General features: G+C 36.2%; 1 protein-coding gene across 6 annotated transcripts in view; it reads left to right on the top strand.

The window, feature by feature from the left end:
- The window catches only part of PATJ (PATJ crumbs cell polarity complex component), a 450,328-nt gene that overhangs the window by 19,904 nt on the left and 412,520 nt on the right, over positions 1-17,904 (top strand). For 4 of the 6 annotated variants that reach the window (XM_037827057.1, XM_037827055.1, XM_037827060.1 and 1 more), the window contains 5 exons: positions 835-898; positions 6,072-6,128; positions 6,235-6,401; positions 8,940-9,134; positions 10,933-11,072. In XM_037827057.1, the coding sequence (XP_037682985.1) occupies positions 6,107-6,128; positions 6,235-6,401; positions 8,940-9,134; positions 10,933-11,072 (524 nt within the window). In that variant the 5' untranslated portion in view covers positions 835-898; positions 6,072-6,106. The remainder of the gene's footprint in view (positions 1-834; positions 899-6,071; positions 6,129-6,234; positions 6,402-8,939; positions 9,135-10,932; positions 11,073-17,904) is intronic. The other 2 variants (XM_037827058.1, XM_037827056.1) reach the window with 1 other exon arrangement.

Below are 17,904 nucleotides of genomic sequence, written 5' to 3'. Positions count from 1 at the left end.
CTGAAACTTGCAAAAGAGTAACGTACAGAATGACCTCTCGACTCTTATTTGAAATCTCTTAACCACTGAAGCTTTAGTTTGTTTTATTTCTTTTCCCACTTTGGTCAACCAATCCCATGATGCCAGGGCCAGGCTTATCACTGGGAATCATGTTCCATGTTGGCAGGAAGACTTACATCCCTGGTAGTCATGTCCCACATAGTGGGGAAGATAGTGAGTTTATTTGCAGAGTTTGGCTTAGAGAAAGATACCACATCTGAGCAACAAAAGAGGTTCTCTGGGGGTAACTCTTAGGTATTAGTTATAAGTAGGCTTGGCTTTGCCATTACAGAAATAAGTTTTATAAGGACAAGATTGAGGGCTTTGCTTATCAAGATTGAGGGCTTTGCTTATTAAATTGGGAGCCCCTATTGCTTAAGAGAATAGCAGGAATTCCCCAAGTAGGGAAGTTTAATAGTTTTACATTTTTCTCCATTCCCTCAAGGGACTCTGCAAATACTTTTTAATTTTCTGCCCAAAATACTCTGAAATGCATTAGGATATTACATCAACCTGTACCGAAATATCAAGATTTTAGTCCCTATTCTAGATTCCATGTCAAATAAAGCTGAATTAGGTTGTTTAAATAAACTGACCAGACAGGTTAAATTAGATAGTGTACTACAGAAAATTTAAATTTTGGACAAAATAAACATCTCTTTTTTTGGTCTCACGTACAAGTTAAAGTCTTAAAAATCAGACAATATCATCTTTTACCCTGGATACTGATTTACCTTAGTCTTAACCAGATCAACTTCATTCACATCTCTAATCAAAGTCTGATCTTTTTTTCAGCTTCTTTAACAGCTGCTGTATGGAGTAATGCTGACTTTCAGAACTGGAGAATTCTCTGACTGTTGTAAGCTTACAATCTAGGTTATACTTTTCTTATAAGCATTTTTTAAATGAAGCTATTTTCAGAAATAAAAACATTGGGCAGTTAACTTATATAGGGGTCATCAATAACAAACCATAGCAGACATTTTGTCTTGTCTCACCTTGACACATTTACCAGGGTTATGTTAATTAAAAGGTAGAACATAATTTATAAATTTGTCTTACTTCTCTTTTAAAGTCCTTTTTTGTTGAAGATGAAGTTCTGAGTTATAGAACCGCATGTACTGACCACATGTACTTTTAAAGAAGCATTAGAGCAAAGTAGTACAACAAGTAAATTTGGTTGTTTCCATGTTCTTTCAGATCTTTTAGACCATTTTCTAAGAATAACTAAAACCAGGTCTAACAACATTGTACTATTGTCTAACATCATGCAGATCAGCATCAGGATATAACAAGGATAGTGAGAACTTTGTCAAATCTTCAGGAATTTTATAAATCTCTAAATATATGAATAGTATTTTGTTTACAAATTTAGCTAAAAGGATAGAAATTCCCTTTTAGTTATTGTACTACTTCCCAAACACTTCCTATGTACTATATTAAACTATTTTAACACTTCACTTTTACAAGGTGAAAGAACAAATCCTTTGCAACAATTTTCCTTTAAAATGAGAACACGTTCTTTTGAAATAAAGGATGGTAAGGTCAACGTAAACATCGATGAGGATATTATTTGGATATGATATAAAATCATCTTCTAGACAAGTACTCAGTTAAGAAAAAATTTTTATAGCTTCTCAATAAGAGCAGACCAATAATCCATATTATTTTAAAGAGAGAAAACTGAACTCCAGTTTTGTATGAATACATGGTTTGACACAAAAGCACTTTAAAAAATTTTTATGAACAGACTTACCAAATTTTTGGTTAGCATTGACTATGACTGACAGAATTTACTTTCACAAACCTACAACTTTCCATATTCACTCAGGCTTTGTCTTACACATTCTTAAGTATAAACTACACACTTTTCTTTAACAAAGCACATCTTGTATATTTTATGTACCTACATACTTTGAGTTACCAGAAAGATCTTTGATTCTGTCTTTAAACATCTTACAAAGCATAATTATTTTTAAAATAAAATTATCAAAATAACAACTTAATTTCATTAAATGCAAACTTAATTTTTCTTTTTTTGCAAAGGTATTATTGGGGAAAAAATGTTAATTGGGGAAACCTTTCAAAACAAACATGGTCTATTCTGCAGCATTTCTTCTGTGCCTACCATTTCTAATCTCCAGGCCAGGTCCATATAATTCTAAATCAAGCCGACACCTCCCCTATCTTTTTGCACCCAACCCTTCCCCCATAGCTGTCTTAGCTGTTTGGACCCTGAGGGCAGGGTTAGGTGAAACAGAAGGAATGATGCCTGGTCTGTTGAACTTGTTTCAAAAGTTTTAAGTGAGGGCCTATGCCCTTCTTTTAATTATTTCCAATTATTAGAACTTTTTCCCCTAAAGCTGTGACCTGGACAATTGGAAAAAGTCTTTGCTGTTTTCTAGAGGCAGTCCTCTGCTACCTTAAGAAATTTCAGAGTGGGGTTTCTTTCTGATGTCCAGGTTTGTTTACAGTAATTACAAAAACTAAGGCTTTGAATCCTGGTGCCTAGAGGGTTGTTTTTTTTTTTTTTTTTTTTTTTTCTCTTTTTCTCTGGGACTCTAGGAGTACAAATTTACTTATATATATACATATGTATGTATAAGCACATATTTATCTTTAAGCAATTCAAATAGAACGCTTTAAGAATTTTTTTGTTAATTTACTGTTACCATCTGGAAGTATAAAAATAGGCATTGAAAAAGCAGAAAGACAAATAGAAAGTTAGTCACACACACAAAAAAACACAGAAATATATTTTTGAGACGGACAGATACAGGATTGAATATACATCATTTCATCACATTTCTGCTCTCTCTTGCAGAACAACTCTAACTGTAATACAGTGTCCTTTTCTAAAGAACTATTTTTCAGGCCATTTGTTTCCTGATTCTAAATCATTGAGGCCAGACTGTTACAGAAATAAATGATTTTTTGTTGTTTTTTTCCATAGGCTCATAACTAAAATCTTTTCCAGTTTTTCAAAATATAGCACAAAGGGCTATATCGAAGAATGGTATTAGAATTAGAATTTCCCATTTTAAAGAATTTCTGAAATCAGTAACCAGTTATGAACACTTGAACAATATAAATGCAGTAACACAACTAGTAACAGATTTAAACACACTTAACACTTCCAGGTATTTAAGTAACACACCAGTTAATAACTAGACCATACACACTGATGAACAATTAAACAGGCATTAAACACTTACTATACCTAAGTGACACACCAGTTAACAGTTAAACAGGTATACTTAATTTCATTAAATACCAATTAATTGTTGGATTACTTATTTTCCAGGAGTATACTCAACAGACAAACTCTGGGCGGGGCATTGAACACTGTACAGCACAGTACCCAGAAAACAGAAAGGTATAGGGGTCAGAGCAAGGGAGATATGTTGGGAATGGGACCCAGGGCCTTGAGCCTAGGTCCAGGTAACTGGAACCACCCTACTAAGTTCCTGATCCACTTTATTTGTTAATGCAATTTTTTTGAGATATAGTCACATAACATACAATCATCCAGAGTGTACTGTCAGTTGTTTACAGTGTCATATAGCTGTGCATTCATCACCACAATCAATCTTTGAACATTTTCATTACTCCAAAAAATAAAATAAAAATTAAAATAAAAAAGAACATCCAAAACATCCCATTCCCCTCCTCCCCCATTGTTCATTTACCTTTTTTAATACAGTTTTATTGAGATATATTCACACACCTTACAGTCATCCACAGTGTAAAATCAGTTATTCACAGCACCATCAAACAGTTTTGTGCTTATCACCAGAATCAATTTTTGAACCTTTTCCTTACTCCAAAATAAAAATAAAAGCAAAAAAGAATACCCAAAACTTTCCATCCCTTCCATCCCACCCTATTCATCTAATTTTTGTCCCCATTTTTCCACTTACCTGTCCATACACTGGACAAAGGGAGTGCAAGCCACAAGGTTTTCTCAATCACACAGCCACACTGTGCAAGCTATATAGTTATACAATCGTCCTCAAGAACCAAGGTTACTGGGTTGCAGTTTGACAGCTTCAGGTATTTCCCTCTAGCCACTCCAACACATTAAAAACTAAAAAATATCTATATAGCACATAAGAATAACCTCCAGAGTGGTCTCTCGATTCCATTTGAAATCTCTCAGTCACTGAAACCTTCTTTTGTTACATCTCTCTTCCCTCTTTTGGTCAAGAAGATCCTCTCAATCCCACAGTGCTGGATCCAGGCTCATATTCAGGAGCCATTTCCTGTGTTGCCAGGGGGATTCACACCCCTGGGAGTCAGGTCCCACGAAAGGGGGAGGGCAGTGAGTTCACCTGCCCAGTGGCTTGGGAGGGGGAACATCTGAGCAACAAAGAGACTCTCTGGGGTAGACTCTTAGGCACAATTATAAGTAGGCTTAGCCCCACTGCTGCAACAGGCCTCACAAGGGAAAGCCCCCAGATCGAGGGCTTGGCCCACCAAATTGGCAGTCCTCAATGTTTGTGAGAAAATCAGCAATAACCCAGGTGGGAAAGTCCAACATTCCTGCATTTCTCCCCAGTTCCTTAGGGGGCCCGGTAAATACACTTAAAATCTGCCCATATCACTCTAGGATGTGGTGGGATTTCATCCCAGCCTGTATAAACTCACCAAATCCCACTTTCCATTCAAAGCTCCATGCAACTATGGTGTTCAAACAAACTGTCCCGATCCACTTTTACCTTGATGAGTCACTCACCTAGTCATGTCCAGACTTGGAACTGGAAACTTTCTTTCTTTGAAGCTTTTTAAGGTGCCAGTGGTCTGGAGTGCTGGCACAGTTAAGAAAAACACGGTTGCCGAGCCTAGAAGAGTCTGGTGGCTGCAAAAGCTTGATTACCACGTTTACCTGTCCCTTCAGGGCTCTAGAACTTTGCACAATTGAACTCCTTGCTTTTTAGGAATCTTTTCCCATCTGGGTTGCCTAATTAATACCGATCAAAAGTGGTAGGTTCTCTGATGCACGCAAATGTCCAATTTCTGAGACACCAGAGTTTCACAAAGGAAGAATTTATTGCTCTGCGCAAAGCAGGTGATTAGATGGCCTAATGGCCTAAAAATCTGTCTTCCTGAACTCTAGTAACTCTTATGGTTTTATAGTACCAAAAGATGGGCAGGTTTTAGGATAATGAGCACAGTGGCTTGAGATGACAAACTTAGTGATGATGTAATTATTGAGCACGTGCAGATTGATTACATGCTTAGTCACAGAGTGTGATTAAGTTCTTTGCTGCCTTTAGTGATCATAAGACTCTAAAGTTGAAAAACAGGATAAGGGGGTATAAGTGAGGGTCAGTCACAAGGTGTGTATAATCACAAGATAAAGGCTATATAGTTATACAATTATTATCAAAGATCAAGGCAGCTGGATTACAGTTCAGGAATTTCAGGTATTCTGGCGATTCTAATACACTAAAAAGTAAAAGGAAATATCTATATAAGATTTAGTAATCATAATCATTTGGTTAGTCCTAACTTCTCGGTTGCACATGTTCCTTTTCATTTCTGAGTATTCCATTATGTTTACGAACCATCATTTGTTCATCTATTATTGGACATTTTGACTTAGTTTGAGGCTTTTATAAATAAAGTTGCTATTAACATTCATGTATGGGTCCTTTTGTGGGCATATGTTTTTATTTCTCTTGAGTTATTTAGTAGTGGAATTACTGGGTCATATGGTAAGTATGTTATTAGATTTAAAAGAAACTGCCAAACAGTTTTCAAAAGTGTGTCATTTTATGTTCCCACTAGCAATGTATGAGAGTGCTTTACATCCTCACCAAACACTTGATATTATTTATTTCTTATTTTATTTTTAAAATTTTAGCCATTTTAGTGGGTATGTAGTGACACCTCATTGTGGTTTTGAGTTTCCCTGAGTAGAGTCTTTTGATAAAGAGTGTGCTTGAGGTTTTCTTTAATTTTTCTGTAAGACTATAGATGTGCATACACTAATGGAAATTAATCTTTTGTATTTTAAAACTTTACTTTAGGTTTCTTTAAATGTGATTGAAGAGAATAACTCAAAATGCCTGAAAATCCTGCTGCAGGTATAATAGATATATAGTTCTATCATTATAGTAATGAATGATTCAAGAATGTATGAATTATTTGATGAGATTTACCTTATACTCTGATTACCCCTCTTCAATCAAGATAAACTGCAGGTCCTGCAAGTTCTTGATCGCCTGAAAATGAAATTGCAGGAAAAGGGTGACACATCACAGAATGAAAGGCTATCTATGTTTTATGAGACATTAAAGAGTCCCCTCTTCAACCAGATACTCACACTTCAGCAGTCCATCAAGCAACTAAAGGGGCAAGTAAGTTACCCATTGGGTTTTTCTGTGTTGATTTATTTAACCCAACAAAGAAGAATAGAAGGAGATATGGAGACAAATGAAGTGTCTCTAAATACTCTTAGTTCAGCAAGAGATTAGATTGGGATTTCTTTCCTGTGGCACAGATGGTTTAAAAATGCTAACAATAATAAATTTTGTGCTTGACTTTAGAATGTATTTGTACTTACTTAAATATGTAAAGCTCATATGCTTTGAGAATTCTCAACATTTCCTTCAAAATTATAAAATAGTGCTTAGTTTAAATATATTTTCTTCTTGAAGTCTTTTTTTTTTCCTAACAAAAGTGATCATGCCCTTGTAGCACATTATTTATAGCTCTCAATACTTTTCAAGTATTTGTTATTCTATGTCATGGATATTCTGATTATAAACTCCTTGGAAGAATTATATCTGATGTTTTAATATTTGTGTTTCCTCAACTCTATATAGCATAGCACATTACCTCTTCCTTGCCCTAAATACGTAGTTGTTGGATTAAATAATACAAATACACAGCACCTCTACTTAGAATGATGCAGATCAATAGCTTTAACTGTCTTCTAGGGTCCTGAATTATGGGGTCAGAAACAGTAAATTGGTTTTAAATAACTGAGCTTGAATAGTAGCTATCCTATAGATTTAATTTGGGTAGAATTTTAAATGTAATTGGGAATAAAGTAGCAGAGTTGTTAATAGGTAAACATTAACAAAATTTGAGGAAAAATGTTTTTTTTTTTTGCTGAGAAAGGAAAAGGCCAGCCCCCCAAATGTTTAATGAGTAATTTGTTCATAGCTAAGTAAGGATTGAACTCTGCACAAAGATCGTTCTGTGAATTTCTTTCTTTAGAACAGAATTTAATACCATGATTTTAGCAATTCTCATACTGAAGATTAGCTCTCTGTATTCCCTGGTCGTAGAATGAGTCCCATATTGCAACAGCAAATGCTGTTGGTAGCAATTAAAATTAGGAAAGATCAATACAAATCTGTTGCTATTATTGGACTAACCATCTCACTATAATGACAATCCTTTATAATTATATATTTGCTGTTTTTATATACATAATCATATGTTATCCATACAACTGTAAAATCCCTGTAGTCAGGGTGTGTTGACTTTTCCATGAGGTCCTGTTCACATTTATTGTCAACGTTACCTTTATTCCACTGTGTATTGGCAGTTGTATCAGCCAAATGATATTTATAATGTTAACCGCTGTTTTCCTGCTCCCCATTATTATATGACTCTCTTCTTTCTACCAATGTTTAAGTGACTCTGTGCATCACTTGCTATGTAACCTGGGCAAGTTACTTACCCTCTGTGTGCCTCAGTTTTCACATTTACAACATGAGATAAAAATAGTATCTCACATGGCAGATTTAAGGATTCAGTGAGATTTTACATGTAAGAGCCTTGGCGCAGTGCCTGGCTCATAACAAGCATTTAATAAATATTGTTATTGTTAATATTGTTATATATACTGGCAGAAGTTTTGTGGATTCCCACATGGAAATGTACAGGTAAATGCAGAGGGGCTGAGTGTCTTATGTGCATGTTTATATGTCTGGATGTATCTGTGTATATGAAGTGTAATGAGAATAGTGTACATGCTACTGACTTTGGGTAGAAGTAGAAGTCAGGAAGCAAGAACAAATTTTAAGTATTATATTTTGTGTAATATTAAATTAAAAATAAATTTTCTAGCATTATAAACACAGATTCATGTATTTATACCTTATTTCTTCCACCTGTATATGTTTAATAAGCAAATTACACACTGTTCTAGTTTGCTAATGCTGCTGGAATGCAAAACACCAGAGATGGATTGGCTTTTATAAAAGGGGGTTTATTTGGTTACACAGTTACAGTTTTAAGCCATAAAGTGTCCAAGGTAACACATCAGCAATTGGGTACCTTCACTGGAGGATGGTCAATGGTGTCCAGAAAACCTCTGTTAGCTGGGAAGGCACGTGGCTGGCGTCTGCTCCAAAGTTCTGGTTTCAAAATGGCTTTCTCCCAGGACGTTCCTCTCTAGGCTGCAGTTCCTCAAAAATGTCACTCTTAGTTGCACTTGGGATATTTGTCCTCTCTCAGCTTCTCTGGAGCCAGAGTCTGCTTTCAACAGCTGTCTTCAAACTCTCTCGTCAGCAGCTCCTGTGCTTTCTTCAAACTGTCCCTCTTGGCTGTAGCAAGCTCGCTCCTTCTGTCTGATCTTATATAGTGCGCCAGTAATTTAATTCAGACCCACCCAATGGGTGGGCCAACACCTCCATGGAAATTATCCAGTCAGAGTCATCACCCACAGTTGGGTGGGGCGCATCTCCACGGAAGCACTCAAAGAATTACAATCTAATTAACACTGATAGGTCTGCCCACACAAGATTACGTCAAAGATAATGGTGTTTGGTGGACATAGTATATTCAAACTGGCAAACACATGTAATGGTCAAAATATAATATTTAATAAATAGAAATAGTTTGCTTTTCTTATATGATTCTCTTGTTTTTCTCTCCAACAGCTTAGCCATATGCCTTTGGATTGTTCAGCCAACTTTGATTTTTCTAGGAAAGGTTTATTAGTGTTTACGGATGGTTCCATTACTAAGGGGAATGCCCACAGGCCCTCTAATAACTCAACTGTATCTGGGTTATTTCCTTGGACTCCTAAGTCAGGAAATGAAGACTTTAACTCAATTATTCAACAGATGGCTCAGGTGAAGTTATATTTTGTTACGGGAATATTTAGCTTTATTTTTCCTGTTATAGGTTAAAAAAAAATCCCATGCTCTTTTGCCTTAAAAATGTGTTACTGTGTATTTTGTTTGCTCATGTTTTGATATTGCTAGGAGGAATTGATGCCATTTCTAACATTTGTGTTGGAAATTTATTGACTTAAAATTTTATGAGGAAAGTATCCATTTGTGAAGAGAGGAGAGCTTTTAGACAGTCTCTCTAGTTTGACACATTTCTACACTTATAAGGAAAGAGATACTTACTGTGTTTGATCATAGAAGGAAAATTATATGTCCTATCTCTACCAGAAGTGATGAAATGCTATCAAAGCTGTTTTTAATTTTATATCAGTGTAGAATTAATGAGAGTTATAACTAATTTATAATTTTGAATATCTAGAGAGGTGTTTAGCTCTCACCTTTTGAAAGGGTGGTCCATGCCTATTAAAAATTAAATAATAGACACTTTAATTTGGGGATATGTTGGTTTTGTGTTTGTTCACCTCTCCTAATAAGTGCCTTTAAAAATGAAATTTGAGTGTGAAAGTTAAAAAGAATCTGGTAAAGGTGCAATAGTTATCTAATGGTCTTTACCTAATTCCTTTTTAGACTTTATAGTGCAATCCCTTTCATTTGACTCTCATAGGAATTATTTTTATCTGATGCTTGTTAGTTGATTACCTTTAACTCTCATTTGATTCTCATAATTATTTTTATCTCATGCTTGTCAGTTGATTACCTTTAAGAAGTTCTCATAATAGAAATGCAATTATTAACTAAAGAAATAAAATACCTGATAGTCACAGGTAGAATTGATGTGACTGGTGGCCTTTTCCATGGTCTTTTGTATTGAGCTAAAAAACAAAGGAATATTAATTCATCAGAATAGAATTAAAAACAGAATGCTAAGATATGCAGCTACTTCTGACTTAGGCTCAGCGTATATTTTACATACCTAATTTGCTTTCCTCATTTAAAGATATATATTTTGCATCAAAGAATTTAGGAAAATTCAGTGTAAAAAATAACTTAGAATGTACTGTGGGAAAGGGCATTTTTTTCAGGAGGTTTCATCCAGCTTGAGATTCACCTCATAATGTGAATGAAGTGTGAAAATATCTCTTGGAATTAGTTAGGGTTCTCTAGGGAAACAGAAGTGACAGGAGATATCTATACATATTATGAGAGTCTTGTAAGAATTGCCTCACACTATTGTGGGGATGGACAAGTCCAAATTCCTTAGGGCAGGCTACAAGCTGGGAACTACAATAAAAGTTTTTGATGAGTTCCCCAGGAGAAGCTGGCTAGCTGTAGTAGCAATGGAAATTCTTTCTTCTGACTGCCGAAATAATCACTTCTCCTTTTAGAGCCTTCAGTTGATTGGATGAGACTTCTCTTAATGTTGAAGGCAGTCTTCTTAGTTGATTATAGATGTAATCAGGCATAGATGCAATCAACTTCCTGATGATTTAAGTCCTCACAGTAACAATCAGACCAGTGCTTGCTTGACCAAAACAGGGCATCATCACCTGGCCAAGTTGACACATGAACTTAACCATCACATTGAGGTTGCAGAACACTGCATATTCCTACCTATGTTCTACTGAAAATAATCAAGTAAAAGAGTTTCTAGAAATAATTTACTACAGAAACATTGAGTTTGTTTGATTTTATAGAGATGACTTAGGAGAAGCTGTTTTTGTGCTAGGCTGTTTCACTTCTGTGGAAAGGGTATATTGGGTATGTTTACTTTTTTTCTTTTTTTATCCCCCTTCATTAGGGCAGGCAAATTGAATATATAAATATAGAACGGCCATCAACTGGTGGCCTTGGATTCAGCGTGGTGGCTCTTAAAAGTCAAAATCTTGGAGAAGTTGATATCTTCGTGAAGGAAGTACAGCCAGGGAGTGTAGCAGACAGGTGAGGAAGATGTTCATTTTTCTTTTTGGTCATTTTTTTTTTTTCTGACAATACTGAATACATTATTATATTATAAAGAGAATAATAAACTAGTAATAAAAAACAATAACAGTAGAAGCTAATACTTAAGCTGTTCCTATGCATTAACCAGACCTTTTGCAGATGGTCTTGCAAACACGTGTGGCAGCAGTCCAGCTGAGTATCATTTCTCCATTTTATAGATTAGAAAACAGAGGCTCAGAAAGGTTCTGTGGTTTACATATAGTCATCCTGCTATTAATGCTGGAACGATGATGCAATTCCAAGACTGTCTGCAAAGCTAGTGCTCTTTGACCTCCACCATACTCACTCACACTGGAACATGATATTTTAGCTGTGGTCTGATCAGTAGGATAGAAACATTGAAATTCTCATTTGTATACTATATTGCTTATTAAGCTTAGGATTATAACAACTTTTTTTGATGATCATATCACACTTGATTTATTAAGCTTTTTTTTAATCAATTAAAAGACCTCTCAAGACTATGTCATCCCTTGTATTGCACTTTTGCCTTTGTTTTATTTTTTTAATTCATTTTTATTGAGATATATTCACACACATGCAGTCATACAAAGCGTACATTCAGTTGTTCACAGTACCGTTATATAGTTGTGCATTCATCACCAAAATTAATTTTTGAACATTTGCATTACCACACACACAAAAATAATAAGAATAAAAATTAAAGTGAAAAAGAACAATTAAAGTAAAAAAGAATACCAGGTGGCCCCTTTTTTTTTTTGCCCCCATTTTTCTACTCATTCATCCATACACTGGACAAAGGGGAGTGTGGTCCATATGGCTTTCCCAATCACATTGTCACCTCTCATAAGCTACACTTTTATACAATTGTCTTCAAGATTCATGGGTTCTGGGCTGTAGTTTGATAGTTTCAGGTATTTACTGCTAGCTATTCCAATTCATTAGAACCTAAAAAGGGTTGCCTATATTGTGTGTAAGAGTGCCCACCAGAGTGACCTCTCGGCTCCTTTTGGAATCTCTCAGCCACTGTAACTTATTTCATTTCCTTTCACATCCCCCTTTTGGTCAAGAAGATGTTCTTCATCCCACGATGCCGGGTCTACATTCCTCCCCGGGAGTCATATTCCACGTTGCCAGGGAGATTCACTCCCCTGGGTGTCAGATCCCACATAGTGGGGAGGGCGGTGATTTCACCTTTCAAGTTGGCTTAGCTAGAGAGAGAGGGCCACATCTGAGCAACAAAGAGGCATTCGGGAGGATGCTCTTAGGCACAATTATAGGCAGACCTAGCCTCTCTTTGCAGCAACAGTCTTGCCTAGGGTAAGGCCCCTGGTAGAGGGCTCAGCCCATCAAACCACCAGTCCCCTATGTCTGTGAGCACATTAGCAACCACCGAGGTGGGAAGACTGTTTTATTTTTAAGGCAAGTGTGTAAGTCTTATTTTGTGTCCATTTGCTTCAGATCTTTGGTTTTTTATTCACGTAACAAGCACTCTATTCAGTACATTACTACTACCTGTCAGAATTATAGCAACAGTAGCAGTATTGTATTATAAAAATTCTCTGTTGAATTATATTTCTGAATCCACATTCTGCATTCATGGGCAATCAGTAGTCTCCTCAACTCAAAATTCAGAAATAATGGATTTCCATGGCATCTAATGGGTATATATAGCTGTGGTGACCGTATAATGTATTATCCAAATTGGGACAGTTTTGTGGGTGAAAGGTGGTGGTATTAGTAATGACGCTGAGACGCTAGAACTTTCTGGCAAGTATAGGCAATCCTGGATAAACCTGGACTTAACAACTGCCTTAAGTTTAGCCTACTTAAGGCTATCAACTCCCTTGACAAAAAGCCTGTTTAACTTTGGCCCACCTTTTTTTTAAAACAAAACAAAACAAAACAAAAATCTTTTAAAAGTGATTATTGAGATATAATTCATATAACATGAATTTCACCATTAGGAACTGTACAATTCAGTGCCTTTTAGTGTGTTAACAATGTGTAACATTCTCTACTCTCTAATTCCAGAACATTTCTGTCACCCAAAAAGAAACCTCATACCTGTTAGCAGTCCCAGCTCTCCCCACTGCCCATTCCCTGGCAGCTGCTAATCTACTTTCTGTCTTGGGCCATAGAGGCAGACAGCCTCTTGGGCCGTAATATGAAACCTTTATTTTAAATGACACCTATTAAGTTCCTTGGAGCACTTGAGAAATACTGAGCTGATTTATTTATTATCCTTCCCAGCTTTGTAATTATCTATAACTCTAATGTTTAGATACATTAATACTGTTGATAAGAAGTCGAGCAGCATTCTATGGTATGTGGGTTGATTCCTCACTCCAGATTGACTTCCCAATACTGTATCCTTTAGGCACTTCTGTCTCTGATCCATACAGTTGTCCTGCATTTAGCATTTATTTTTATTAGGCTATCATGAAGAACCTAGTTAGATCCCCTGTTGACATGTTGTTATACAAAATGTCTACAGTATTTCCCAGATCTACCATGTATGAAATTGAATACATGCAACCTCTGATTCTCAAGAATATAGAACAGAACCAACATCTTTGAGACAGAGTTATTTGGGATGGGAATCTTTTATTAGAAAGGGAATACTTAACAGTTTCACTATGCGAAGAAGTCCTGTAGACTGGGTTTGAATATCGATTTGCTTTCTAGTTTTGTGACTTGATGAAATCCCCTGTTGACATGTTGTTATACAAAATGTCTACAGTATTTCCCAGATCTATCATGTATGAAATTGAATACATGCAACCTCTGATTCTCAAGAATATAGAACAGAACCAACATCTTTGAGACAGAGTTATTTGGGATGGGAATCTTTTATTAGAAAGGGAATACTTAACAGTTTCACTATGCGAAGAAGTCCTGTAGACTGGGTTTGAATATCGATTTGCTTTCTAGTTTTGTGACTTGATGAAGTTACTCAATTCTGCTAAGTCTTAGTGTCTTGATCTATAAAATGTCATTGTTACGGTGAGATGGCGATAAAATACTATGAATGATTCCATAGTGTAGTGCCTAATCCATAGTAAATGTTCAATATATATTTTTGCTGTTATGCTTACTCTAGTAGCAACATACAAATTAGCATGATATATACCATATATAAATATATATAAAAATATAAATATAAATATATATATTTAATATTACTTTGGTAACTGTTCTGGTTTGCTGAAGCTGCCATTATGCGAAATACCAGAAATGGATTGGCTTTTATAAGGGGATTTATTAGATTAAAAATTTACAGTTTTAAGGCCATAAGACTGTCCAAACTAAGGCATCAGAAAGAGGATACCATCACTGAATAAAGGCCAATGGCATCCAGAACACCTCTGTTAGCTGGGAAGGCATGTGGCCAACCAGGTGATTAAGGTGTTGGGGCCTTCTGCCATCTCATATCAGCCCACCTCATCAACCTCTGGGGGCTGCAGATTGAATGCAACCACATGGACCTTGATTTTATCAGTCATGCATACATAATGAGACCCCATATAAATTCGGGACACTTGAAGCTCCAAAGAGTTTCCATGATTGAGAAAATACATTGCTGCTGTGCCATGAGGATGATTGACTCTACATGGAGAGGACACAGAACCTTGTGTTTGAGATCTACCCAGACTATGCCTCAAGTGTCTCTTCTTTGCCTTCTTATAGTATAATTTTAAGTATAGCACCTTCAGGGAGTTCTGTGCGTCATTCTAGCAAGTTATCAAACCTGAGGAGGTAGAAGTACCCCCAGAATTTGAAACCAGAGGTCAGAAGAGTGGACGGTCTAGGCTCCTGCACTTGTGACTGGTGCCTGAAGGGCAGTGTTGTAGAGGATGGCCCTTGACCTGTGGAGTCTAGCCTCACTCTGAGTCGAGTTAGAATTGGATTGTATTGTATTGAGTGACTTGGCGGTCTTTGCTGTTGCTGACTGAGGTATTTTGATACCTTTTCAGTTGGGTATAAAATGGTAAACAAAAGCAACATGATCCTAACCTTCTCCTGAATCCTTATGTCTCAGTTTCTCTATATTTACAAATATGTAATCACAAATTGAGATGAGTGCTCCCAAAATAAAGGAATTTGATTATTCGAATGTTTATAGTAAAGAGCCTTGACCAAGACCAAGGCAGTGATACTTGAGAGAGATTTGAAGGAAATTTTGAGGGAAGGCAGTGGGATCTATAGAAAAAAGGTGGCAGTGGTGGTGGTGGTGAGGACAAGTAGAGAGACGGTCCTGACTAGTAGCTCTATGGAGAGATGGAGCACAGCTCCTGTGCTCAGTGTGGCTAAAACTTATCTGGTAAGGGAGCTTAGTGCAGGATGGTGCAGTAACGGGGCTGAAGCAAGGCTGGAGCCACCCATTCAGGACTTTACAGGTCATTTTAAATGTTTTTTTTTTTTTTTTTTTTAAATTAATGCTGGCAGGAGAACAGGGGAGATTTCCCAAATCAGCCTCCCCGAAGTGATTTTTCAATTGGCTTTTATACCCATCAAAGACAAAGAAAGATAGTTTTGGAGCAATAGCTTAAAGCTTATTCAGATCTGGGTGCAGACTTTATATTTACATATTGCTCCTTTGTGAGACTTAAAGCTCTCATTTTAGGCTGCTTCCAGCTTTGAAGGTTACATTTTAAGGCTACTTTACAATTTCCAGCTTGCTTACCGTTTTTAGATTATATTTTAAAAAGTCACCATTAAAAATTAAACAAAATAAATTAAAAGTAAATAATAAAAGAAGTCACTGTTACAATTTCCCCCTTAAAACAATATCTAGTTCCAATTTTAGGAATTGGGCCATTGTTCATTCTGGCTACTTTTTGCTGAAAAATGGGGCAACATAGGTTAGGGGCCTTCTGGTGGAATTCCTGATTCATAACTTGTAGATATTGTTATTTCTTTCAGGGGAGAATGGACCGCTCTTGGCAGGAGTTCTGGAAGATGAAAAGGGTGCCATACATGTTTGAGTTATAATTCTAGTACATAGAGACAAAAGGCATTTAACTAGATGAGAATAGATATAATGATCAGGTTTATGTTTGAAGAAGAATCTGTAACCATGACCTTATTCCTGAAGGTAGCCAAGTGAATAGAAATTGAATTATTAACTGGAATAGGCTTAGCTTGAACTTGATTATTTAGGTGAGCTAGGAAAGAAGAGATGTATCCAGGTTTATTATGAATATAGGTACAATATTTTATTTTGACTAGAGCACATGTTCCCCCTGGGGATGTGGTGAGGCTATTTAAGGCCCTTTTATTTTGTAATATTACACATTAAAGCCATTTCTGCATTTACTAGAGTTATACTGTGATAGCTGTCATTTAATGCATTTATTTTGGCAGTTACATTTTTAATTCTTATAAATGGGACAAATAATGCAGCTACATGATTATTAGATTAATTGGGTTCTGTTAGGGGTGACATATTTCAGGTCTCATATTCCAGTTAGTTCCATACCAGTTACCAGGTAATAAAGCAATGGTTTGTTTGTAATTTTCAGAAGGCACCTGTCCCATTTTGCATAATCAAGGAAGGGATGTGAAGCAGGGAAGGAATTTTTGTTCCTAACAAAATGGAGCCTTCTGGCTCAGTTTCTTTTATCCTGGGTAAGCTAAACTATTGTATTCTAGAATTGAACATGTTCACTTTTATTCTGTCAGTAAAGTTTTTTCCTTTTTTCATTTAACTGATAGGAATAGCATACCACTATTTCACTAGTAATGCTGACAGAGAAAACAAGACGATGTTCTGGCTGGGTTAAATTTATTAGCCAGTGACAAGACTGTCTCTGGTGATGTTATTGGTGCTTAACACACTGTATTTTTCTTGCATTTTAATTATTAATGACTTGAGAGCTATTTAGTCTGTCCACTGTAACAGGGGTATCCACCATGGCAAGTAAGAGACACTAGAGATAAACAGCTGGATACAAATCCAGCAGTTAGAATGATTCGTAGGAGCAGCATATGAATAGGCCCCTTGCAAGGAGAGGTTACTTTGGTAGGTTGCTACTGAAGGGCACATTAAGATTATGGAAAAATAGATAACAAGGAACATCATAACTGATTTGACTAGGAAGATTTTTTTCTAAACAAATATTTTAGGTCATTCAGAGGTTCTCACAAGTATACTTATGTTCTGGATTATCAGGAGGATTTACTGTCACTGCAGCTTTTCAGCTAACAGGAGGAACAGTTGCAGCTTGACTTTGGTGTGGTGAATTCCAGGTCTGGATTCTCGTGACTTCTTGAACACCTTTGGCTTACCTCGAGGATTTTTCATGTCCCTTCTTCATTAGGAAGTTGTTGAAGGTTGTTGAAGGGTCTATATGGTTTTGATCAGTTTTTCCTTTCTTCTGAGGACTTTGCATGTAGAACTGTTATTTGAACATCTTGCTTAAGACCTGCTGGCTCCCAAAGTCATGGAAATCCGTTATGTCTGGGATGGGGAGGCTAGAAAGTATGAATTCAATGATATATTATTAATTGAGAATTCTTTATAATAGTATGGGGAAGTTAAATGGTAAATAATAATAGCAGTAAAACCAAATCTGTTCAACTTTGGAATGCATCAAAAAATTCTATTTTTCAGAAGACTCCTCCTCTGCAGTTTATTTATCTTGAGTTGAGTTTTTAGTCCCTGAAGAGATACTGACTGGAAAGAAAGGAGGTATCTTGGAATCCTATTGGGTAGGGAGGAAAGGGTGATTGAAATCGACTGATTTGCAGAAAGTAGGAAATTTACGTATGAGTAAATCGAAGGCTGACCCTTATGCAAAATAAT

This window comes from Choloepus didactylus, chromosome 2 (assembly GCF_015220235.1).
Source record: "Choloepus didactylus isolate mChoDid1 chromosome 2, mChoDid1.pri, whole genome shotgun sequence".
Taxonomy (NCBI): Eukaryota; Metazoa; Chordata; class Mammalia; order Pilosa; family Megalonychidae; genus Choloepus; species Choloepus didactylus.
This window is presented reverse-complemented; position numbering and strand designations above follow the sequence as displayed.